A 26,405-nucleotide genomic window follows, 5' to 3' on the forward strand; every position below is an offset into this window, starting at 1 on the left:
TGTGGATTTGTGTTACAATAGTTAGGCATTACCTACCAGATATGTGAGCAGACAGTTGAAAATAGGTATGCAAGCTGAAAGAGGGTGAGATGGTGTCTCTTGTTATGGACCTACTCTGCTGGAGGTGCAGCATCATGTCACAAGCTCCGTATACAGCATCATGTGGCAAGCTCCGTATACAGCATCATGTGACAAGCTCCATATACAGCATCATGTGACAAGCTCCGTATACAGCGTCATGTGACAAGCTCCGTATTCAGACAGTTGCATTCATCCTGCTTATTTAGAAAATGCTTCACTTGACGTCTGAAACCTGAGTAGTCAGTAGAGTTTAACTAGGTCATATGAAAGTGGTACACATAGTTTTGGTGTAAGGACTGAGACGCTATGACTAATAGAGTGTAGCCTGAAGGAAGGTGCTTGTAGAGATTGGCCACATCTGTCGTGGTCCCTGAGGTTAGAGCTTTGAGGTGAGAGAGGAAGAGATGTGCAGTACTTAAATATGAAAATGAACACGGCTGTTACTGTAGTCTGTCGTGTGCCTTAGACCATACACTCTGTCATTGTTACAACTATTTATTTACGCTGGCTTGGTATTGCTATACATACCCCCTACCCTGTCAAAGCTGTTACTGTAGTCTGTTGTGTGCCTTACACCATACACTCTGTCATTGTTACAATTATTTATTTACGCTGGCTTGGTATTGCTATACATACCCCCTACCCTGTCAAGGCTGTTACTGTAGTCGGTTCTGTGCCTTACACCATACACTCTGTCATTGTTACAATTATTTATTTACGCTGGCTTGGTATTGCTATACATACCCCCTACCCTGTCAAGGCCGTTACTGTAGTCTGTTGTGTGCCTTACACCATACACTCTGTCATTGTTACAATTATTTATTTACGCTGGCTTGGTATTGCTATACATATGTAGTCTGTTGTGTGCCTTACACCATACACTCTGTCATTGTTATAATTATTTACTTACGCTGGCTTGGTATTGCTATACATACCCCCTACCCTGTCAAGACTGTTACTGTAGTCGGTTCTGTGCCTTGCACCATACACTCTGTCATTGTTACAATTATTTACTTACGCTGGTTTGGTATTGCTATACATACCACCTACCCTGTCAAGGCTGTTTCTGTAGTCTGTTGTGTGCCTTACACCATACACTCTGTCATTGTTACAATTATTTATTTACGCTGGCTTGGTATTGCTATACATACCCCCTACCCTGTCAAGGTTGTTACTGTAGTCAGTTGTGTGCCTTACACCATACACTCTGTCATTGTTACAATTATTTACTTACGCTGGCTTGGTATTGCTTTTTTCCCACTTTTCTGAGATTTAAAAAAGTTCAGTTACAGGCTTGCTGTTCTTGAACTGTTTGTAAGTTTCTGTGAAGCCATTTTTTGCTTGGGCCAAAGGGAAGTCTCTCTGTTGATCAGTGGTAGTGAAAAACATTGAGCAGCCTGCCTGCCCCTGTGGGAGTGGTTACTGACTTGAAACTGTAGTTTTATTGGCCATTTTGGGTCAATTCCAAAACTCCTTCATCTTCCTCTCTTAAAACCCTCTTTTGCGCGGTTTTGCACTTTTTTGTGCATAGCACAACAGCGGGCAACGCTGCCTAATTGGGTTTAAACTATTCCTGGCTCCACAATGTCTGCTCTTCACTTTTTCCCTTAGAACTGCTCTATCTCTCAATTTAAACACCATATTCTCATTCTAAGGCCATTCACTGGTCCAATTAAGTAATCCTTCAAGTTAGCACTATTAAACCATAACCACTACTTACTCTTATACTCTCTACGATTACCCTGTCCTCTATTGGTCCATATTAAATTCAGTTTCCCTATATTACTCTAGCATGTCCAAAGGTCAGTCAATGGTTTCCTCTCCAGTCTAGCTGGTGAATCTGGGAATTTTGAGGCAATGTTACAACTGTCTCATGTACAAGGACAACCCTCTCCTCCTCCAAACAGGTTCAAATATATGTGAGAGATGCAACTATTTAGCCAAACTGGAGGCTGAGCTCTCTCATCTCAAAACTGGTGTAACCAGTCAGGAGGAGAAGGTAACCTCACACAACACAATTCCAGTATCACATAGTCCCACCACATCAGTGAACCAAACACATAAATACACAAAAACATGTTCGGAGGCTCTAAATAAAAATCTACCTAAGCAACAGAGACCTCCAAAGCAGACATCCAAGCAAACACTACCTCAAAACAAAACACGCACAACACATAGCCCACAAAGTCAGTGTGCCAAGCAGCCACAGCCCTTAAGGCTGAATAACACACCTGATACTCTTGTAATAGGTGACTCTATTGTCAGACACACTGACATCCTGCTCACCAGGCTGAATAAAGAGAAGGTCACGGTGAGCTGCCTGTTGGGTGCTAGGATCCACCACATAACGCAAGCACTCAGGTCACTCCAAAGCAAATACAAATATGACTCAGTCATTGTACATGCTGGTGTGAATGACCTGAGATGTACCTCCCTGGACTACATGAAAAGAGACATAGAGGAGCTCTCTGATCATGTAGCCCAGGCTGGTATGACCCTGACCTTGAGCAGCATCTTACCCTCACCTAGAATGATGCCACAGTACAAAGACAAAATGATCGATTTTAACAATTGGCTAAAATGTTGGTGTCATTCAAAGGGGATCCAGTGTCTGTCAGCCTGGGATGACATGCTCGACAAGCCACGTTGTTTCGCTAGGGACAGCTTGCACCTGTCACCACTGGGATTTCAGATTTAGGAAAGGCTCTTGCCACCCCCATAGTGCCTTTTTTAGGCAAGGCTCAAAAGTCAAACCCACCCCCATAGACAGCACAAGGAACAAGAAACTAAGGGTAATGCTGCTAAACGCCAGAAGTCTTAACCTCAAGATGCACGCACTCAAAGCTCTCCTCAGTATGGAGAACATCGATATCTGTGCAGTGACAGAAACCTTGTTCAAGGCTCCAGAGAACACCCCAGCACAACCAGGCTATACCTCATATCATGCTTTTCGGACCCAAAATCCGGACCAAACCACAAAAGGAGGGGGAGTTTCCATATTTATCAAGGATATCCACACCTCCAGGTTAGTGGCATTGCACGAAGTATCAGAGACCATCCATGTGCAACTAACAGTGGGCAAGACTGCTTTTCAGTTTATAGCATCCTACAGACCACCCTCTCAAAGTCAGGAATCCCACTCAGCTTTCCTGAAAACATTGGAGAACATGAAGATCTCTCCGAACACCATTATATTGGGCGACTTCAACTACCCAAACATTGACTGGGAGCACTACTCAATCCCCAGCACCTTAGCCCAAAGGTTCCTGGAAATTATAAACTCAAATGCTATGGAACAACTAGTCACCACTCCCACAAGAGGGGACAACATACTAGACCTGATCATTACCAACATGGGGACTCTATGCTCCACACCAGAAGTACATCCCTCATTGGTAAGATCAGACCATAAATTAATTTCACTGGATGTCCACATCCCGACCCCACCCCCAGCCCAGAAAACCACAGTGAAAAACTTCTCAAAAGCGAACTTCTATCTACTCAAAATTGAAGTGGAATCCTTCAAGGCCCCAGGGCCAGTGGAAACTATGGCCCAAACTGCAGAATCCTATATAAACGCATTCTACGGACATCTCCAGGAATGCATGGATCATGCTATCCCAAACAAAACCAAGACCCAATCATCCAAAGGCAGACATCCAATCTGGTGGACCCCTGCCATAAATAAACTGCACAACAGAAGGAGGAAGCTACTACATGATAGAGCAAAATCCCTAATAGGGAAGGCATCTCTGATCAGTACTAGCAAAAAATTACAATCCCTCATAAAATCCTCCAAGGCCAGCTTCGAGAGAAAAATTGCACAGGACACCAAAGACAATCATAAGGCTTTTTTTCAGTTATGTTAGAAACCTGGGATGCAACTCCCAGACTTGTTCTGAGTTGATTCTAAATGACAAAAAATACACTGAACCCACAGACATCACCAATATCCTGGCAGACAGGTTCAGTGCAAACTTCTCCACCCCCTCCCCCCCAAAAGAGCAAGTATCTATCCCAGCAGAGGGCTGCCTCCCAAACATCTCTGATGCTCAGGTGAAGGCTGCCCTCTCCAAAGCAAAAAAACACTGCTTCCTTGGGACCAGATGGCGTCCCAGGTTGCATCCTACATGAATTCCAAGAGGAACTAATCCCTCAAATAAAACAGCTATACAATCTCAGCCTCACTACAGGATATGTGCCCACAGAATGGCGTACAGTAACAGTGGTCCCACTCCACAAAGGTGGGGCCTCTATGAACCCTGGAAACTATCGCCCCATAAGCCTGAATAGCTTAGTCTGCAAGGCTATGGAGAGGATCATCATGGAGCTCATAAACAAAGACATTGGCCCTACAGACACTAGATCCTACCCAGTTCGGCTTTGTCAAGGGCAGATCCTGCCTTTTGAACCTGGTTGACTTCTTCGAAGCAGTCACCAAAGCCATAGATGAAGGGAAGGTAGTCCACACAGCCTATTTGGACCTTGCAAAGGCATTTGACACAATATCCCACTCGGGCATCATAGATAAGCTATCCAGCTTAAATATAAACCCCTATGTCACAAGATGGGTCGCAAACTGGCTCAAAGACAGAACCCACAAAGTGAGAGTTGCTGGAGCCATGTCAGACTCAAAACCGGTCACAAGTGGCGTTCCACAGGGTTCTGTCCTGGGACCACTCTTGTTCGGTATATACTTTTCCGAGGTACAGGCAAATGTGGGAGGACTTTGGCTCACCAAGTTCGCAGATGACTGCAAACTGGGCGCCATAATCAACTCTCCAGCTGACACAAACATCCTTCAAAAAGGTCTCACAGAGACAGATAACTGGTGCCAGTGCCATGGTTTAAAGCTAAATGCCAAAAAATGTATAGTCATACCCTTTGGCAAAAACAATGTGCCCACAAATTACCACATAGGCGGAAACCCATTAAGTACAGAGAAAGTTATTAGGGACCTGGGGACCCAAGTTGATAGCAATCTCTCCTTTGAAAACCACATTGCCATAGTGGTTAGAAAGACCTTCTACATAGCCCACCTCATCATGAAGGGTTTCACATCTAGATCAAGAGAGGTAATCGTGCCCCTTTATTCATCCCTCATCAGGCCCATCACAGAATGCAATGCCCCTTTTGGGATGTACCTTACCTGACACCTGCACAATTAGAAAGACCCCAAAAGTATCTCACCAAGAGGATCAAGGGTCTCAAACAGATGCCATATGCTGCTCGGTTAAAAAAACTCCAGCTCTACTCAGTTGCATACCTCTTACTTCGAGGCGATCTATGCCTGACATACAAAGCTATGTCAAATTCAGAATTAATGGACATGCTCCACCTCAGTAAATTTAAATCCCTTAGAGCCACACACTCGAGGGACTTGAACCTCAGCACAGAAATAAATAGAACTTGCTGGAGGGACAGGTTCATAACCCAGAGGCTCCCTTCGCTCTGGAATAGAATTCCAGTTCATGTGAGGCAGAGCACCTCACTGAATCTCTTCAAGAAGAATCTCGATAGGTGGATGGGGGATCGTAGGTTTGTCCCAGGGATTACTCCTGTGTCACTATTAGACAGAGGCACAGTAAACTAAACCTTAAAAAGGGCACAGTATACTCAAATCAAGGGGTGGCGTAAGCCATACAGAATCAGACTAGGCTTATAATTGCCTCAGGGCAGATAGCCTAGTATGAACCTATGAACATATGAACATACCCCCTACCCTGTCAAGGCTGTTACTGTAGTCTGTTCTGTGCCTTACATCATACACTCTGTCATTGTTACAATTATTTATTTACACTGGCTTGGTATTGCTATACATACCCCCTACCCTGTCAAGGCTGTTACTGTAGTCTGTTCTGTGCCTTACAGCATACACTCTGTCATTGTTACAATTATTTATTTACACTGGCTTGGTATTGCTATACATACCCCCCACCCTGTCAAGGCTGTTACTGTAGTCTGTTCTGTGCCTTACACCATGCATTCTGTAATTGTTACAATTATTTATTTACGCTGGCTTGGTGTTGCATTGTCTCTGTTTATACATACCCCTACCCTGTGAGTGATAACTGAGCTTATACTCAGTTTGCCATGTATTCTGCACCTTTTTCCATTGTGGAATATATTGCACAAAATAATGTTCATCCATGACTTTTTTTTATCACCCCTTCTGCTTAAAGGTTTGGCATATTTCATATGACCTGTAGAGCACCTACAAGGTCCCCTGCATCCTATAACAGGGAGCACACATGCTGTGCATTAAAACATCAGTGTTGTCTTTCTTTGACTCAGGCAGCCAGTCTGTGTCTATTCAGCTGAGGTTTAGGGAAAACGTAGGTAGCACTTGCCTACTATGTGATATACTGTAGATCTTTACACCCTTCCACACTTGTGACACACTTTACCATGTGTGACAAGGCTCAAGTTCGTGGCCTTGTGGCCCCTATACTCTGCATTCTGACAGCTTCACAACTGGAGTATTTTCTGTTCTTAGTGTTATTGTCTTAGTTTAATTTTCTAAACTTCAGTAAGCAAAAATCTACTGCATTAGCTAAATTGAAGAGATTAGTACGTAAAATGTAATTACATACCTGGAATCATGGAATCACTTCTGCAGTCATATAGCATTCCAAGTTCAAAGGGGCGTCCAAGAGATGGTAGCTGCAGGACCTTATCGGACAGTTGTATTCCCTGTCTGCAGAGAATTAAATTTAGACTTACTGTTATACAAGATTTTCGTTATACAGGTACACATCTATGTTGCAATATGTACTATATATATTAGTTCAATGCCACAGTGTCAGACAGTACGAAGATGTAGGTGCTTATACCTTACTGTTATTCTTGTAAATGTATCACAATTTAATATAAGGAGTTTTCCATGATGATATACTATAGCTCATCTTATGTGAAGAACATGTGCCCTGGCACATCCAGAGTTAGTTAAGTTATTTACATCACAAATACAAGGTACAGGATTCGATTCTCACCTTTGAAAGAGAAACTGACTGGGCTTAAAATGGCCAACAAGGCCAGCTAGTCTAGTACTTACATGTGAACCTATAAGGTTAATGGACTCTGGATTTGGATGTTTACCTTTCAGAGCCCGTTTACATCCTGGCCAACTTCCCTGGTCGTGAACTGAATTTAGTGCCGAGTTCCATCCATCTAGATTTTAATTAAAATGAACTACAACAGCTGGAAATGGAAACACGGAAACATAGTTTTCTAGTAGTAACAACTAGTTTGCTAACTGCTGTCCCTTTCACTAACAATCAGAAAAGTGTTGACATTTTTTTGACTGTCTAATACTTTCCCACATTGAATGAATTGCCAAGTACCTGCACCATGCACTGTTCAAATGCTTTGCTGAATTTAAGCTCACTATATCCCCTGGAAGACGGTTCTGCATTTTCACCATATTCGCTGTATAAAACAAATTCTGCGATAGTTCTTAGACGATTCTCTTGATTTTGCTTTCCAGGCAATTCATTTTGGGGAATGCCATTCACTTGGACTTGGTTGTGTTGGTACTTTCAAAGTACTTGAAAGGTTCAGTTACATCTCCACTCCCTTCCTTTCTGAAGGGGACACTGGTCTCTTATCATAGGAATTTATTAGGCCAATGGCCCCAGATCCCTTTTAAACCTAGCCATTCAGGCCCCTTTGTTTCTATTTATCAATGCCCACGGGATTCTAATCTTTCCTAAATACCTTCTTCATCAAACCAGGAAACATTTTATTTTTGTCAGATTTACACAGGTTTACTGACCACTTGGATTCCTCACTCCACCCATATCTACCATGACCCATTCATGCATGTACTGACCAGATAGAAACACACAGAGCTCTGGCTCCTTTTTACGACACACCCGTAGTTATACGGGTCTACAGTAATGACCACAGCCAAGTATCATGGGAGGTGGACACAACTTTAGGTAAAATAGGGGAAGTTTATTTGCACAGTAAAATGAACCTGTCTCTCCATATCATCCTGCATCTACTGTTGAAAATTCATGTTCCTGGTTTCAGTGTCTGTGGAGCTATTAGGTCAGTGGAGATACAACAGATCAAGTCAAACGGGACCTCTAATGGCACAGCAGGCAAGGTATAGATTGCCCATACGGAGTCTATGAATCACAGAGTAAAGAGACAGAGATTCTAGCCTCTCCTGGTAGCTTGGGGTATTTACACCAGTGCTGTTCTTGGTTAGGAACATTTGGGGCTTCTCCACGTGCTTGATATGTCTAGTGTGGTACATCACAAAGGGGGCATTGTACTCGGTGATTGATTTAGTCAATGCTGAGTAAAGGAGAATTATAATGGCTTTAGATCTAGATAATAAACTTTTGGCAATCAGTTGTGCTACACAGAAGGACTTTCTCACTACAGTTGCTATATGATGATTGAAGAAGGAATTGTCGATACATGTTCCAAGACAAGATTTTAGTTTTGTAGCGGGGTACTGTCGATACTGTATGCTGACGGCAGAAGTTATTTTTCATATGCAATAATACAACACTTTAAAACTGTTACATTATAATACTAGAAAATATTAAGGCACTCATTTTAAACTGATAGTATTACCTAACAGGGTACAAATTCTACTTAAAAACAAAAAATGTTAGAGAGAAAAAAACATAATGTTGTTAAAATAAAAATAAGCATTATATTCAAATTCAAGATAATTTATTATAATTTATCTATGAGACTGAATTACCAATCAGATTTAAAAATTTCAACATAAGAAAACTTCATGCTATTATAACTAATATAACTATATGCATTATGTACAGTCTGTCTTTTAAGTGACATAATTCTTCTTTCATTACATGCAGAGTGACTGCAAAGGTAGAGGTGAGTAGTAGTACCCAGGCTGACAGTGAGGCACCACTGTCAGAGGATGCCAAACTTCCTGTGGAAGGGGAGCTGGGAAGGGTTACAAGGAGAGAGTTGAGACAGGCTCAGCTCTCAGACACTACATTGCAAGGCCTGAGGCAGGTAGCTAGGGAGGCACCTGAGTCTCAAGGGAAGGGGAAATCTGTATACTGGGACAAAGAGTTACTGTACAGAGTGCATCACTGAGGGAGGGCTAGAAGGTGAGAGGGTACAGCAGTTGGTAGTGCCCAGAGCCTACCATCTGGTGCTTCTAGCCATAGCCCATAATATTCCCTTTGCAGGTCATATGGGCATAAAACATACAAAGAGACATATTGTGCAGATTCTATTGGCTTTGAATTTCCAGAAATGTAACAGATTAATGCAGGACATGTGAGCAGTGCCAAAAGGTAGGCAAGGCAGGAGACAAGGTGAGAGCTCCTTTGATGCCTTTACCTGTGATTGAGAAGCCATTTCAATGGGTAGCTATAGATATTGTGGGGCCTCTGAGTACCCCAAGTTCCACAGGGAAAAAGGATATCCTAGTAGTAGTAGATTGTGCTAAACGATACCCCGAGGCAGTGGTTCTGTCCTCCATTGAGGCAGAAAAGGTGGCAAATGCTTTGTTAGAGATTTTCAGCAGGGTAGGTTTCCCAAAAGAAATACTGTTTGACAGAGGTGCCAGTTTCATGTCAGACCTGCTGGCTTGTCTGTGGAAGTACTATGGGGTGAAGCACATGAAGAACAACCCCTTCCATCCCCAGACTAATGGTCTTCTTGAGAGTTTAAACTCTACAATCAAGTCCATGTTGCGGGCATTTGCAGACCAGTTCAAGAGGGAGTGGGACAAATACTTGCCCTATCTGTTGTTTGCTTACAGAGAGGTTCCCCAGGAATCCACAGATTTTTCACCCTTTGAGTTGCTGTATGGGCATAGGTTGAGGGGGGTTCTATATTAGAACATCAAAGTTTCACAACTTCGAATGTTGTTGTTGTCCGAAACACATACACACAACACAAGCACACCAAAAAAACAGCAATCCACACACATACATCTAACCCTACACTAAACTGTACATACACCACTAACTATCCATTTACCTTAACCCAAACCCTAACCCTAAGGTCCGTCACTATCGCACACTTACCTGACCCGCGCCCTAACCCTAACTTAGCTAACCCGCCCTAATCCTTACATCCACACATTCGCACACTTACCGGAACCAGACTCAACTTTCCATCACAGTGCTGAAAATAGCGAAGTGACAGAAACGGACAACTGAATTCTTTCCCTAGGAAAAAAATCGTTTTTCTGTAGCTTCGCACTGAATAAGGGTCGATATTAGAACATTCGAAGTTGTGAAACTTTGATGTTCTAATATAGACCCAGTGAGGGGACCTCTAGATTTAATTCGAGATTAGTGGGAAGGTGAGTGTGAACCTCACAAGGAGTCTGTTGTGGCATATGTCCTAAACCTCGGGACAAAACTCAGGAAACTCATGGTCTTGGCCCAGGAGAACCTGGCAGAAGCCCAACAACAGAAAAAGTGTGGTATGACAGGAATGCTCGAGCTAGAGAGTACGCTTTAGGGCAGCTGGTAATGGTTCTCATTTCTGCCAGACACAACAAGCTGCAAGCAGATAGGGAGAGACCCTACAAGGTGGTAAGAAAGGTAAGTGATGTTAACTACATGCTGGAACTGCTAGGCAAAAGGCAGGGGCACACATTGTACCATGTTAACATGATGAAACCTTACCATGACAGGGAGGCCCTTGTGCTGAGCATTTGCAGTGGATTGTAGGAAGAGTCTGAGGGAGATGTGGTGAATGATCTCCTCAGTGAGGCTCGGACTGACACCTCAGTGGAAGGGGTAGCAATGTCCCAGCAGCTATCTCCTACCCAGGTTTGAGAAATCTAAGCAGTGTAGCAGGGGTTTGGGGACATGTTCACTGGGAAATCAGGGTGCACCCACCTGGTGCAGCACCAGTGGATACAGGACCCCAAAGGCCTATTAGGCAGGCCCATTATAGGGTGCCTGACAGAGTCAGACTCTGAGGGAGGCGATACAGGAGATGTTGGAACTAGGGATGATTCATGAGTCCAACAGACACTGGGCCTCCCCAGTGGTGTGGGTGCCAAAGAAGGATGGCAGCACCAGGCTATGTGTGGACTACGAGAAATTAAACAGTTACACAGAATCAGATGCTTACCCCACACCTAGGACTGATGAGGCCCTAGAGTAGCTGGGTGGGGAAAAGTACCCTACAACTATTGATCTTACTAAGGGTTACTGGCAGGTACCCCTGACTCCCAGTGCTAAAGAGAAGTCAGCCGTTGTGACTCCTTTTGGCTTGTATGAGTTCACAAAGATGCCCTTTGGGATGAAGAATGCTCCAGCAACTTTCCAGAGGCTGGTAGATCATATCCTAGCAGGAGGGTTTGCCCTTGCTTACCTAGACAATATTGCCATCTACAACCATTCCTGGCAAGAGCACCTTCAACATGTCAGGGAGGTGCTGGGCAGACTACAGAGGGCAGGATTGACCATTAAGCCAAGCAAATGTCAGGTGGGTGTAGTAGAGGTCTCCTACCTGGAACACAAGAGTGGGGAGTGGTAAGATAAGGCCAGAACCTGCGAAAGTGGAAGCCATTCAGGCATGGCCTGCAACTGTTATCAAAAATCAGGTGAATGCATTCTTAGGGACAGCAGGGCACTACAGAAAGTTCGTCCCCAATTATAGTACCATAGCTGCTCCCCTCACAGACCTGACAAGGAAGAACAGGGCCAGCCAGCAAAAGGCCAAGTTGCTAAGATGGAGCCTAGGGTTGCAAGCGTATATGTCAGTGCAGCACCGCCACGGGATTAACAATGCCAATGCAAATGGGCTCTTAAGACAAGGAATGGGGTAAGGTGTACTCAGATAAACCTAACCCTCTTAAACAGCATTTCTCAAGGGTCACTTGAAAAACTAGTTTGAGTTCTCCGGGGGGGGGGGGGGTGAAGATAGGTGAAGGCTAGTTCAGATAGGTGAAGGCTGCCAGCCTAGCCAGATAAAATTTTGTAGATAATTCTGTCATTTGTCAATATTAATGTAAGCCACACGCTTGTTGTCTTAAATGGAAAAAATGCTGTTACATGTGGAACTGCAAAAGTATAACAACAGTACACTCTGTTGTAAGAAAGTTAAGTCAAGCATTTCATGACTGTCTTTGTTGTTAAAATGTGGAGCCAGTGCGTCTAGAGTGAGGCATCCTGCCTATTGTTTTAAGGCCAGAGTTAATGGCCAGAATTTGCATACATAAATGTCCTTTATAGCTTTGCTTCCTGACTAGGTGTGAACTTGCTACAGAATGTAGCCTGTTACCCTGAGAACCCCAGGAAAAAGTGAAGAATGATGTAATCTGGGAGGGCCCAGCAGAAATGTTTCTTAGTGATTATAAAAACAGAGGGAATCAGAGAGCATTAAGCATCTTTGTCTTGACCATCTAACTCATCAGCACGATGCCTGTAAGCTTATCTTAGACTTGTGTTTTCTCTTAGAAATATCTAGGAACTAGGAAGATTAGACTAATTGTTTTTCTGTGATGTCAGAAATTTACTACTGTATTGTATTTCTCTGATGTCTAAACTCTTGATTAGCACTGTGTAGTAAAAAGTATTGTCTTGTGTTTTTAGTATTTATTATTAAATATTTTTAAACCCTTTCAACTGTGGCTGTTTTGTGTAGAGATAATTTAAGCTCTAAGAGTACATTGCATGTATATAGTGATCCTAGCCAAGCCACCCCAAATAAGCCTTGACTGTTTAGTCGCACTTATCACTTGGATAATAATATTGCTTCAAAGGATAGAAGTGAAAGGGAACATGAGAGTAGGTCAGAGGGTGTGTGTGATATGGGTCAACTTGGTGGGTAGCAAGGGCATAGCCATGTGAGTTTAGGTTTCCTGTTAGTAGTTTTTTTGAATGTAACCATGGAGTTGGCGGAGGTAATGGCAGAAAGTAATGAGTTCAAAATTTTACCGATGTAGTTAGTAAAGAGGGGGTCACCTGCTGTGTTATTGCTTTTGGTCACCTTGACTTCTCTTTTATCACTAGAGTGAAGTTGCTTGGTATTAGTTTGTAGTTTAAGTATATTACATCATGCTGGGGGGTTTCAGGAAGTAGCAGGAGTTTCTGGGCGAAAGAAAGCTGATGGAATGAGAGAAGACTTGGGAATTCAAGCCAGTTAAGTTGATTTAGTGAATGACAATGGTGGGCACGGTAGGGGACCCCTGTAGCAAATTTAGCAATTTGATTGTAGCAGATGTTAAGCTTGGCCATTTCAGCTTTGGGTAGGTTGGTGAAGATGGGAGCGGTGTAGAATAGTGGGGAGAGGGGTGGGTTTGTGCTATGGTTATTCTAGCAGGTTGGGTTAGAAATTATTTGTTTTTATAAAGACTGCCCAGTTTTTTGTGAATGTTTTTAATAGTTTGATTTATATGTAGATTGAACTTGAGGTTGTTGTCAATGGTCACTCCTAGCAGTTTAGTATGAGTGTCTGGAAAGATGATAGTCTCATCTCTGGACACAGTATTGAATGTGTTGGGCATTGAGATGGATTTGTTTGGTTTAAGTAGCAACAGTTTGGTCTTTTAGGGATTAAGTAATAGGTTTTTGTTAAGAAGCCAGGTTTCTGTAATTTGGAAGGCTCTTTGGGTAATGGAGAGGAGTTTGTGAGGGTAGTTGGCTGAGCAGACTAACATTGAGTCATCAGCATATTGTATAACAGCTGCATCTTGGCATATGCTATGGAGATCATTAATGAACCCGGGTAACAATATATCTACATTTGAAGATATCCTGCACTGGCTATCATGTCACTACCCCCAAGAAACCCTACTACTTGGAGACTTTAACATAGACTGGGGCACCTGTTCCTCAGAATCTCCAACCACCCATATTAACCTGCATGCATTTACACAAATTATATCCACCCCTACCAGGATAGGTAAACCCAACCAAAAATAAAGTTTACTTGACTGGGTACTCATAAATAGTCACCCCCCCAACTGTACACCTCTGGTACCCTCCTTGATGGCCTAAGTGATCACCTTCTCACATATGTAATTAAGCACAAAACCATTAATTCCCAACAACCCTTGCTCAGAAGGGTTGGAAACAATAAAAACTTTGACCCTGCCAAATTCCAACAAGAACTAAACTCATGTAATTGGTCTATTCTAAAACACCTCCCCTTAGAGGAAGCAGTAGCAAACAACAAATTCCTTGAAATCCTTGATTTGCATGCACCTGTTCGTTCAAAGAGAACAAAGGCAAAAACTGTGCCATGGCTTTCTAAAGAGTCTAAACTCAAAATTACCCTTAGAAACAAAGCATGGGCTTTATGGCATTCTTCTAAAGACCCTCAAGATCACATTAAATACAGGCAATCCAGGATCGAAACCAAAATATCCATTTTACAAGACAAAAAACAATACTACTGTAATTTACAGACAGTAAATCAAAATAACCCTCAGATGTTTTGGGCAGGTTTAAATAATCTACTACATCCTGGAAAAACTTCAACCCCAATCCCTGCTGCTACTATTGATAAAACCCCTGAAGATGTTTGACAGTTTTAACTGATTCTTTGCTGAGACAATTCAAGCCCTAGCTAGCCAACTGCCTCCTAGCTCCCCTGGTCCTGAAAGTAGCAACCCTAGAAACCTACTTGCGTTCAGCTTCCAACCAGTCGCCACTTCACTTATCCGTACCTTGATCAAAAAATTAAAACCCACTACACTTTCTGCTGATCAACTCCCTGCCGAGTACCTACAAAAATCAGCTGATGCTATTGCTTACCCAGTCTCAATACTAATCAATCGAACCATAGTAGAAGCTAAAATTCCCACCATCTGGAAAATATCCTATGTAATCCCACTTCACAAAGGAGACAGATCTACTGAATTCTCCAATTACAGCCCAATAGCCATACTCTCTTCACTTGCAAAGATTATGGAAAAATGTATTCATAGACAACTCATGCACCACCTAATCCAGAATCACCTTATGGCAGACACTCAGCATGGCTTCCGTCCTCATCACAGCACTACTTCAGCCCTCCTAGCCTTTACCAACACCATAAACCATAATCGCAACAATAATTATATATCCTCAGCTCTCTTTTTCGATTTTTCCAAGGCATTCAATATGGTTGATCACCAACGTTTAATCCACACCCTGCAAACATTCTGTCTAGATACTAGAGCCCTTCAATGGTTTCAATCCTACCTGTATAGTTGACAGCAGGCTGTCATCTGGCAGAACAAACTCTCTAACCTTCTACCTAACACCCTTGGAGTACCACAAGGCTCTGTACTAGGGCCCTTGCTGTTCTCCATCTTCATTAACGACCTTTATACTGTCATCCCAAAAGTCAGCTGTATCCAATATGCTGATGACTCTACTCTGATTTGCTCAGCCACATCTCCAGTAGAGTTATGGTCAGCTACCCAGGCCACCTTTAATACAATAGAAAACTGGCTTTCTGAACGTCGTCTGATCCTAAATCCCAAAAAAACTAAAATGCTGTTATTTTCACCAACACGTAGGTCTACCGCTTTCACCTTTACCATAAAATCAAATGATGGCACAATAATCTCCCCTGACCCCTCTGCAAAACTATTACGTGTCATCATAGACAATAATCTAAAATTTGACCAACATGTTAACCAAACTATCAAAACCATCAATAAAAAACTAGGGTCACTTTACAGAATAAAAGCCTTCCTAACCCATCCAGCTAAAATTGCCATAGCCGCAATCACCTTCTTTCAACCCTTCTGTATGCATCCCCTCTACTCTCGAATTTGAACAAGACTGTCCTTAAACTCTCAATTTGCTACAACCACATTGCCAGGTTTGCCACTGGGCTGCCTTTTAGGACACATCATTGTATCAATCTAAACCAGCTTGGGTGGCTTGAACTACCCAGCCTAATCCAGTATAACCAACTGATTATGGCCTATAAAATCCTCTATAATCCGGACAATACTCCTGCACTTAAAAATATTATCACCCCCTATAACAATCCTAGACCGCTTCGATCCTCTAACAAACTACTAATTCAGACTAGCAAAATTAATAATAAAGCCGGTGATTCTCTCTTTGCAAACTCTGTAAGTAGATCCTGGAACTCTCTTCCAGCTGATATTACCTTACTTTCCACCTTGGGTCAATTTAAAACTAGACTCAAACAACATTTGTCACTTAACTGGCTATGTCAATGTATCAAGCCTGGCTAACTCTCTCTAGAATGTGTAAAAATCTGCTAACCAGTTTACTGTGTAATTTAATTTAATCCTGACTTGTGCTCAGGATTAACTGTAACCTGTAGAACTTGTTTAACTTGCTTACTTATGTAGTCTCTGTAAATAGTCTGTTTGTAATATGTAATGCTGTATCTGCTTACCCTTGGAGCTTTTCTCCCCAGGCCTCCACTGAAAATGGGCATGCATCCAGTCGGACTATCCCGGTCAACAAATGTAAAATAAAATAAACAGAATAGAAGGGGTCCCAGAATGGACCCTTGTGGTAATGGGCAGCAGTGAGGATAGGATGTTGTCGCATCGAACTGCTTGTTGTCTGCCATGTAGATCTTGGAGGTATTCAGAGACGTTATTTATGTAGCATTGAGTGCTTCACTGTAGTGTTCCCTTAGGGCAGTGGATCTGATGTGTGATGCAAGCAGTGGATCTGATGTGTGATGCAAGCAGTGGATCTAATGTGTGATGCAAGCAGTGGATCTAATGTGTGATGCAAGGACACGCAAAAGCAGGGAAAGGCTCATTAGTGAATACATTTCATGTCTCTGAATTGAAAACTTAGTACAATTGTGTTCTACCTACCAACTAACACAATGATGTTTAGCTTTTTATCTTGGCTATTTCTATCCCAGTCTACAACTCTGTGGAAGAACAAATGTATGTCCTCAAAGTACAACATTTGCATGCAGTGATATCCAGCAAGACTGCTATAATACAACACTGGTGTTCAAATTGTTCTGTCGTAATGCATTGAGCAATTCACCTTGAAACGTAACTGACAGGACTCTTGTGTATCTAAATATCCCTTTCTTGTATTTGCTTAGTGTTTTGTATAGGACTAACAGCACTGACTTGATTTTATTATTTTAAATTTTCCGTAAATTCCATCATTTAAGGAACTTCAGTTACACTCTGTACATGTAACCATTCTCTTTCTTCTAGTGCATAATCCTTCAGTACATTTTAGTTTTTGTGTACTGCTAAAATAAACTATACTATCCTAAAAATGTTTTTCTTTCCAAGTCATTATATTATTTATGTGTTTTCGCAATAAATTTAAGTATTATACAAAACAGTTATAATGTAATAAAACAGTTCTTTAATACTATATTTCTATGTATACAATTCTAACAAACTCTAAAACATTACTGACATGCTCTGAAATTATTGGGGTATATATACTAAACTGAAAATAAATAGTAATAAATACTCACATTTTATTATCGATCATTTTCATTAAAATTTTGATTTTAGCTTTCTTAACACTGCATGGGTTAATGTGAAGGCCTTTACAACTTGCATTATAGACTTTATCAAGCCAATGTGCAATAATAACTTTCTCACCTTTTAATGACAGTTTTCCTTCAATCAGTATTTTTCTCCTATATCCACAAACTAATGATTTTTTAGCAAAGGGGATCCAGTGTCTGTCAGCCTGGGATGACATGCTCGACAAGCCACATTGCTTCGCTAGGGATGGCTTGCACCGGTCACCCTTAGGCTTTCGTATACTGGCCAAGGCTCTTGCCACCCCCATAGTGCCTTTTTTAAGCAAGGCTCAAAGGACAAACCCACCTCCATAGACAACCCAAGGATAAAAAAACTAAAGTAATGCTACTCAATGCCAGAAGTCTAAATCTCAAGATGTACGCACTCGAGGCTCTCCTCAGTATGGAGAAAATCGATGTCTGTGCAGTAACAGAAACCTGGTTCAAGGCTGCTGAGAGCACCCCAGCACTACGAGGTTATAACTCATACCATGAGTTTTGGCCCAAAACTTGGACCAAAGCACAAAAGGAGGGGGAGTATCTATATTCATCAAAGATACCTACACCTCCAGGTTAATGGCACTGCACGAAGCATCGGAAACCATCCATGTGCAACTAACAGCGAGCAAAACTGCCTTTCAGTTTATAGCTTGCTATAGAACACCCTCCCTATTACAGGAACCCCACTTGGCGTTCCTGAGAACACTGGAGAATATGAAGGTCTCTCCAAACACTATGTTATTGGGTGACTTCAACTACCCAAACATTGACTGGGAAAACTACTCAAGCCCAAACACCCTCGCCTAACGGTTCCTTGAATTTATAAACTCTAACGCGATGGAACAACTGGTCACCACTCCCACAAGAGGAAACAACATATTAGACCTGGTAATCACCAACATGGGGACTCTATGTTCCACACCAGAGGTAAACCCCTCATTAATAAGATCAGACCATAAACAAATTTCCCTAGACATCCATATCCTGTCCCCACCCCCAGCCAAGGAAATCACGGTAAAGAATTTCTCAAAAGCCAACTTTGCACTTCTCAAGACTGAGGTGGAATCCTTCAAAGCCCCCGGGCCAGAGGATAATACAGCCCAATCCGCAGAATCCTTTACAAATGCATTCTATGAGCACCTGCAAGAATGCATGGATCGTGCTATGCCAAATAAAACCAAGACTCACTCCTCCATGAACAGGAGACCTGTCTGGTGGACCCAGGCCATAAATAAGCTATACAACAGAAGGAGGAAGCTACTACATGACAGAGCAAAATCCCAAAAAGGGAAGGCATCTCTTGATCAGTATTAGCAAGAAACTTTGATCACACATAAAATCATCAAAGGCCAGTTTCAAAAGAAAAATTGCCCTAGACACTAAAGATAATCACAAGGCCTTCTTTAGTTATGTCAGGAATATGGGTGGAAACTCCCAGATATGCTCTGAATTGTTGCATAGCAGTACAAAGTATACCGAACCTACAGACATAGCCAACATCCTGGCTGACAGATTCAGCGCAAACTTCTACCCCCTTCCCCCTCAAAGGAGCAAATGCCTATCCCACCTGAATGTAACCTCCCTGACATCACAGATGCACAGGTGAAAGCTGCCCTCTCCAAAGCAAAAAACACAACATCTATGGGACCGGACTGTGTCCCAGGCTGTGTCTTACACGAGCTCCAAAAAAAACTGAACCCTCACATTGTCACTGTTCAAACTTAGCCTTACTACAGGATATGTACCCAAAGAATGGCGTACAGCTACAGTGGTCCCACTCCACAAAGGTGGTGCCAAAACGGACCCCGGGAACTATCGCCCCATAAGCCTGACTAGTCTGGTCTGTAAAGCTATGGAGTGTATTATCATGGAACTCATAAACAAAGACATTGGGAGCCTCCAGACACTGGACCCTACCCAATTCGGCTTTGTTAAGGGCAGATCTTGCCTCTTAAACCTAGTTGATTTCTTTGAAACAGTTACCAAAGCCATAGATGAGGGCAAGGTAGTCCACACAGCCTACCTGGACCTCGCAAAAGCCTTCGACACAATACCCCACTCGGGCATCATAAATAAGCTTACCAGCTTAAATATCAACCCCTATATCACAAGATAGGTTGCAAACAGACTCAGGGATAGAACCCACATGGTCAGAATCACAGGTGCCATGCCCGAATCCAAACAAGTTACAAGTGGCATCCCACAGGGCTCAGTTCTGGGACCTCTCTTGTTTGGTATATACTTCTCTGAGGTTCAGGCTAACGCAGGGGGATTATGGCTGACAAAGTTCGCAGATGACTGCAAACTGGGGACCATAATCAAATCTCCAGATGACACAAGCATCCTCCAAAAGGGTCTCACAGAGATGGATGCTTGGTGCCAGAGCCATGGCCTCAAGCTAAATGCTAAAAAGTGCATAGTCATCCCCTTTGGGAAAAACAAGGTGCCCACTAATTACCATATAGGTGGTAATCCATTAAGTACGGAAGAAGTAATTAGAGATTTGGGGACCAACGTCGACAGTAATCTCTCCTTTGATAATCACGTTGCCAAAGTGGTTAGAAAGACCTTCTATATAGCCCACCTTATCACAAAAGGGTTCGCATCTAGATCAAGAGAGGTCATTGTGCCCCTCTACTCGTCACTCATCAGGCCCATAATTGAATACAATGCCCCTTTTGGGATGTACCTTACCTGACACCTGCAGCAGCTGGAGAGACTCCAAAGGTACCTCACCAAGAGGATCATGGGCTACAAACAGATGTCCTATGCAGATCGACTAAAGAAACTCCAGCTCTACTCAGTTGCTTACCGCCTATTCAGAGGCGATCTATGCCTGACGTACAAAGCCATGTCAAACCCAGAATTAATGGACATGCTCCACCTCAAAAAATCCAAGTCCCTTAGAGCTACACGCTCCAGGGACTTAAACCTCAGCACAAAAATAAATAGGACATGCTGGAGGGACAGATTCATTTCCCAGAGGCTCCCCTCACTCTGGAATAGAATCCCAATTCATGTTAGACATAGCCCCTCGCTGACCCTCTTCAAGCGAAATCTGGACGCATGGATAGGAAATCGCAAATTCACCCCTGGGATCTCTTCTGTGTCCCTGCTAGACAGAGGCACAGTAAACTAATCTTAAAGGGTACCTTCTGTGGCCTACTTTACAGAGGCACAGTAGGCTAATCTAATAGGGAGGCGGAAGCCAAATACACTCTGGCTAGGCTTATAAATGCCCTAGGGCAGATAGCCTAGTATCTACCTATGAACCTCATGCGATGCCCGACTGAAGAAACTCCAGCTCTATTCAGTCGCATACCGTCTGCTCAGAGGTGATCTGTGCCTGACATACAAGGCCATGTCCAACCCGGAATTAATGGACATGCTCCACCTCAAAAAATCCAAATCCACCAGAGCAAGAGACTTAAACCTCAACACGGATATAAATAGGACGTGCTGGAGGGACAGATTCATCACCTAGAGACTCCCTACACTATGGAACAGAATCCCAGTCCATGTGAGGCAGAGCCCCTCACTGACTCTGTTCAAGAGAAATCTTGATGAGTGGATGGGAGATTGTAGGTTTACCCCGGGAATCATCTCTGTGTCACTGCTGGACAGAGGCACAGCAAACTAATGGGTATAGTATTTTCATCCTAAGGGGTGGTGAAAGCCACACACACTCTGGCTAGGCTTATAAGTGCCCTAGGGCAGATAGCCTAATATGAACCTATGAACCTATTAACAGTTTACTGATTCTGTAGGAAATGTCTGCGTATATATTTCAAGTAACTTACAAATTGAGAAAAAAATTCCTGAAAGGGATTTCAGAATAGTTTATGTTTCACTATCGGTTAAATCTGGGTAAGAATAGTTTTTTCACCAATTTCCAATAATTAGGAGAGAAATGTGATTTATTGGCTATTAATTCATAAAGATAAGAAAGAAATGACTTAAAACTAAAAGATGTACTTAAGATTATTTTAATCAAAAGAAGTAATTTAGATTCATTTTCTTTTTCTGTTGGTAGTATTTCTTGAACATTTTTAATTTCTTACATGCTGTAATTCTAAATGTTTTTGCTAAAGATAGCATTCATAGGTACTTACTAGGCTATTTATCCATGAGGATATTTGGAAGCCTAGCCAAGCATTCTCAAAACATTTATTCAGCCTAGTATCTTGAGTACAATTAACCCAGAGCCCCTTGTAGTGTCTGAATACCCCACGGCTGCACACGCCCATTTACAGGTTTGCCATATCCATAAGGGCAAGGTTGCTAACCCAGTGGTGAATTTGTGTTTTTTATCCATCCATCCATGCATCCAGATTGTACTTGAATTCAGTAAGAGATGTACTTAGCTTTACATAAAGTTGAAGATGACTGCAGAGAAGTTGTATTCTTTGTGAATCATTTCTTTCCCCAAGCATATTCTGTTTAAGCCACAGAAGAAGTTAACCACTCTAGAGTAGGTGTTTCTGCCAGTACTGGACTTGTGGATGTGAAGTAGGTCTGAGCAGATAGGTTCGGTAGAGCCTCTGTAATAAGACAGAGATCAATCCTTGGCAGTCTAAAGACAGAGAAAAGGACAGGGCTTTGATATGGATCAGTGTATCCTTTATGACTTAAGCCCTTGATATTATTGGTAAGGGAGCACTAAGGTCATTCAGGATGTGTTAAGTGTTTGGATAGGTAAACACCGAAGGGGACATTATACTCAATGACCAGTTATTTGTTTGAAAAAAGTCCTTCTTGGAAGATTTTGGTACCTTCTAGAGAATTTATGATGGTGTCACAAGTTCACATTCATCTGCAAACTTAGTTACTTGGACAGCAATGTCGCTGCTTTGCATGTAGATCGTTTCTAACGTTTTATTGCACTGGGGCAGGCAGTCTAACATTTATATCCCATACATTATGAAAGTGATAAATGCCCACTGGTCTCCATGTTAAGTAAGGATAATACAGTGCTAACTCTTGTCCTGTTGCATCTAACATGTTGTCCAGGGAGATATTCCAAATATATGTAAAGAGACTAAGGGTGTCTGTTTGGGAATGTTGCTGTAGCAGGCATTTAGCTCCATACCATCTTTCCACTGCCATCACCCCCCCCCCCCCCCCACACACACACACACACACACACACACACAGATCACATACCTGGCAGGATGGGTTGTTAAAGGGTCTTGTTTACTCTTGCAATTCTAAATTCATTTCTGAAGGAAACCACAGGGTTTAGTTGGCTGCCAGGCCTTTATATATAGACTGCATGTAGAACCTTTACATACCCATACAAATCTGGAGGTCTTAAACCCCAACCTTGTGGGCAGAACCATTATTCTCCTGCTATCCTGGGCTGTTTACTTACCCATATAAGTTAGAAATGTCCATTTGCATTTTATGTACATGAGGACAGAAGGATGCCAAAGGGAGATGCCTCTGTAGATGAAGCGCACAAGTTAGTAGGAGATTCTTACTATTTGAATGAGTCCAAAGAAATGTAATTTTAAATATTTCCATTTATAGATTTTGTTTGATAGATCCAGCAGGGGCTTGAAACTATCTTCAATCACTTTAGAGAGATTCTTACACATTACAATATTTAGGTATTGTACTGTATCTCTAATCTAGGATTCTACTATGGCTGGTGCACTCGTGGGAGGGTGCTGTCTTTTCCCTTAACCTTTAGCCCAGTTTTCTCTGATATGATTTCAAAGCAATATAAAATGTTTGGCATTAAAATTAATGAGTTATTCAATGAGATATTGCAATCATCAGCAAGCCAAATAGTCAATGACTCTCTCACTATTCATAGCTGAGGACTGTAGGGAACAAATTAAGATTGCAAATGATCGTCAATTACAGATACCAATAGTACGAAATGTAAGGACATGAGTGGGCAGCCTTGTCTGGTGCCCCTGGTTAATTACACTTGATTGTAAATGATGACATTTTAGTATATCTTGGCTATAGAGTCATGATATAACAGCTGTATCCATTGAACGAATTGGCGAGGGACAGATTAAAACTCCATTACTCTCCCCAAACAATTTGATTTAAGCAAGTGAAAAGCTGTACTGAAGTCTATTAAGAGGGGTCCACTCTTGTGAATTTGTAATTGTCCCAGCATCTGAAGGTTAAGTCATGTATGCAAGGCATCCTGACTGCCTGGGAGACTCTCAATAAATCCAAAATGGTTTTATGATATTATGTATTTTAAAAGTGGTTCTAATCGCATAGCCAATCTTTTGGCAAACATTTTAAGTTCTGTTTTAGTAAGGATATCGGTCTATAGTTGGAGGATTGTATTGGACATTTATGTGGTTTAGGAAACTTCATTACCTTAGTCATCATTTTGGTGAAGGAACAGCACAGGTTCTTGTAACCTATTCATTATAGGCATAGTGAGGGGAGGAAGGGAATGTCAAATTAAGCCAGGTCATCACTCAGTTTCAGAAGAATAACTCTGGCATAATTTACAAATGCTAGATTATTTGAGGATGCTTCTGACTTCAGTCTTATGGCAAATATCACTGATTTTGTGGTTCAGTCTGACTAAGGAGGGATTACAATTGGTAGGGAACAGAGCTGTCCATATTAGTCAGAACTAAGTCCAAACTTTTTTCTCCCCTGGTTGGGGAGTGGAAAACTTATCCAGCAAGTTTGCATAAATGAAGTCCAGAAATCTCTTGGCATACATGTTTGGGGATTTACAGGTCTCCTATTTGCTAGAGGGTTAGTTGAAGTCCCCTATGAGAATGATGTTTGCCTGGATGTTTATGGACTCCATTCTAGTCAGGTAGGAGGTATGGGCTGAGGGGTGTACAGAGGGAGTTTTATAATTGGTTATAGGGTGATATGGGGTCTTGTTAATGAAAAAATGGACATGTGTTCCAGGTTGTTATCCCGTCGTAATAGCTGGAGGTTAAACTTTGTGTTATCAATAGACAGCATCCAAGCCTTTACTGTCTTTATCTAGGGAGGTGGGCTTGAACACATGGAAGGCACTGAAATCTTACACCAGTGGGGGTGCTCTCAGTAGCATTGAGCCAGGACTCCATGATGATGCATATATCGATGCATTTCAAGGTAAGGCTTGCATGTAGGGAGTGAATTTTTTCTGAGGCTCTTAGCATTGAGAAGTACTTTAATATTATCCAAATTATGTTCTGTTATATTGGAAGCTTTTGGAGACTGAGAATGCCTACAAAAGGCACTTTGCCATTATGTATATTCTGGTGTGTGTGTGTGTGTGTCTGTGACATTATGTATATTCTGTGTGTGTGTGTGTGTGTACGTACACATTATATATATATATATATTTATATATATTTACTTTCTAATAGCCAATCAGATTTTGTGCAATTTCCATTAGTCCAAAATGGCCCTTTCGATAGAAATGAAAGAAAAAATGATGAAATATAGAAATGTACAACAGTGAATGTGATGAAATATAGAAATGTACAACAGCGAATGCGATGAAATATAGAAATGTACAACAGCAAATGTAATACAGCATTCGTATAGAAATGTACAACAGCGAATGTGATACAGCATTTGTATAGAAATGTACAACAGCGAATGTGATACAGCATTCATACAGAAATGTACAACAGCGAATGTGATACAGCATTCATACAGAAATGTACAACAGTGAACGTGATACAGCATTCGTATAGAAATGTACAACAGCGAATGTGATACAGCATTCGTATAGAAATGTACAACAGCGAATGTAATACAGCATTCATATAGAAATGTACAACAGCGAATGTGATACAGCATTCGTATAGAAATGTACAACAGCGAATGTGATACAGCATTCGTATAGAAATGTACAACAGCGAATGTGATACAGCATTCGTATAGAAATGTACAACAGTGAAGAAATGTACAACAGCGAATGTGATACAGCATTCGTATAGAAATGTACAACAGTGAATGTGATACAGCATTCGCCGTTGTGACTTTCTACATTTTCATGCAGATTGCACTATAGTGCGGATCGGGAAATGTACCCTTTCCCTTAATGCAATGTGATCTCAGAGTTTCTGTATGTAAGTAACAGGGGGTGTGGGGGGTGCAGGGGGCTTGCCCCCCTGCAAACACATTCTTTACAGTGTGTTGCACAGTAATTCCATTTGCGGAAGTGTGGAGAATGTTCAAATTGTGTCGCATCTGAATATTCACCACTTCTGCATTCAACATTTTTGTTGTTCGCTGCAGTAGATTTTGTTTCTATGGTTCATAAAAATGATAATTCGCCTGCAGTGGAAACAACAAATGATAGTAAACTATATATATATATATATATATATATATATATATATATATATATATATATATATATATATCTATATGCCTACTTTGTTTCATTGAAAGCTCATTTCACTGAATTTCAGTTCACCCTCATCAAATCGCTGAAAGCTCAGATTACTGAAAACACATTTCACTGAATCTTATTTCACTGAAGTGAAGTAGTGGCATTGTGTAGAGCACTGTGAGGCAAGTAAAAGGTATATGCCCTTTTCCCCACTGTAATGTGATCCTGAAGTTAGTATATATTGTTGGGGCACAGCCCCCCACATTGAGAGGTGCAGGGGGGCATAGCCCCTCACCTAGTTTAGTTTTATATTATATTTCACCAAAAGCTTAAAATGCTGAATTTCAAAACACTAGATTTGAAACCATAGACATGCACACTTACAACACCAATGACTAACTCTTTCCAGAAGACAATATAAACCCAAACTAGGTGGGGGCTATACCATTATTGCTTTAGATCATAGTGCAGAAGAAATATCATAATGCATATCTCTTACAGTACAGCTGTAAATCTACAGTTTAACAGAACTCTCTTTCCTAGC

General features: G+C 41.8%; 1 protein-coding gene across 2 annotated transcripts in view; it reads right to left on the bottom strand.

Moving 5' to 3' along the window:
* Positions 1-26,405, bottom strand: part of LOC122788292 (verrucotoxin subunit beta-like) — a 574,742-nt gene that overhangs the window by 465,338 nt on the left and 82,999 nt on the right. For both annotated transcript variants that reach the window (XM_044055369.1, XM_044055368.1), the window contains exon 2: positions 6,675-6,778. In XM_044055369.1, coding sequence (XP_043911304.1) covers positions 6,675-6,778 — 104 coding nt within the window. The remainder of the gene's footprint in view (positions 1-6,674; positions 6,779-26,405) is intronic.

This window comes from Protopterus annectens, chromosome 13.part0 (assembly GCF_019279795.1).
Source record: "Protopterus annectens isolate FY-2018-M chromosome 13.part0, PAN1.0, whole genome shotgun sequence".
Lineage (NCBI taxonomy): Eukaryota > Metazoa > Chordata > Ceratodontiformes > Protopteridae > Protopterus > Protopterus annectens.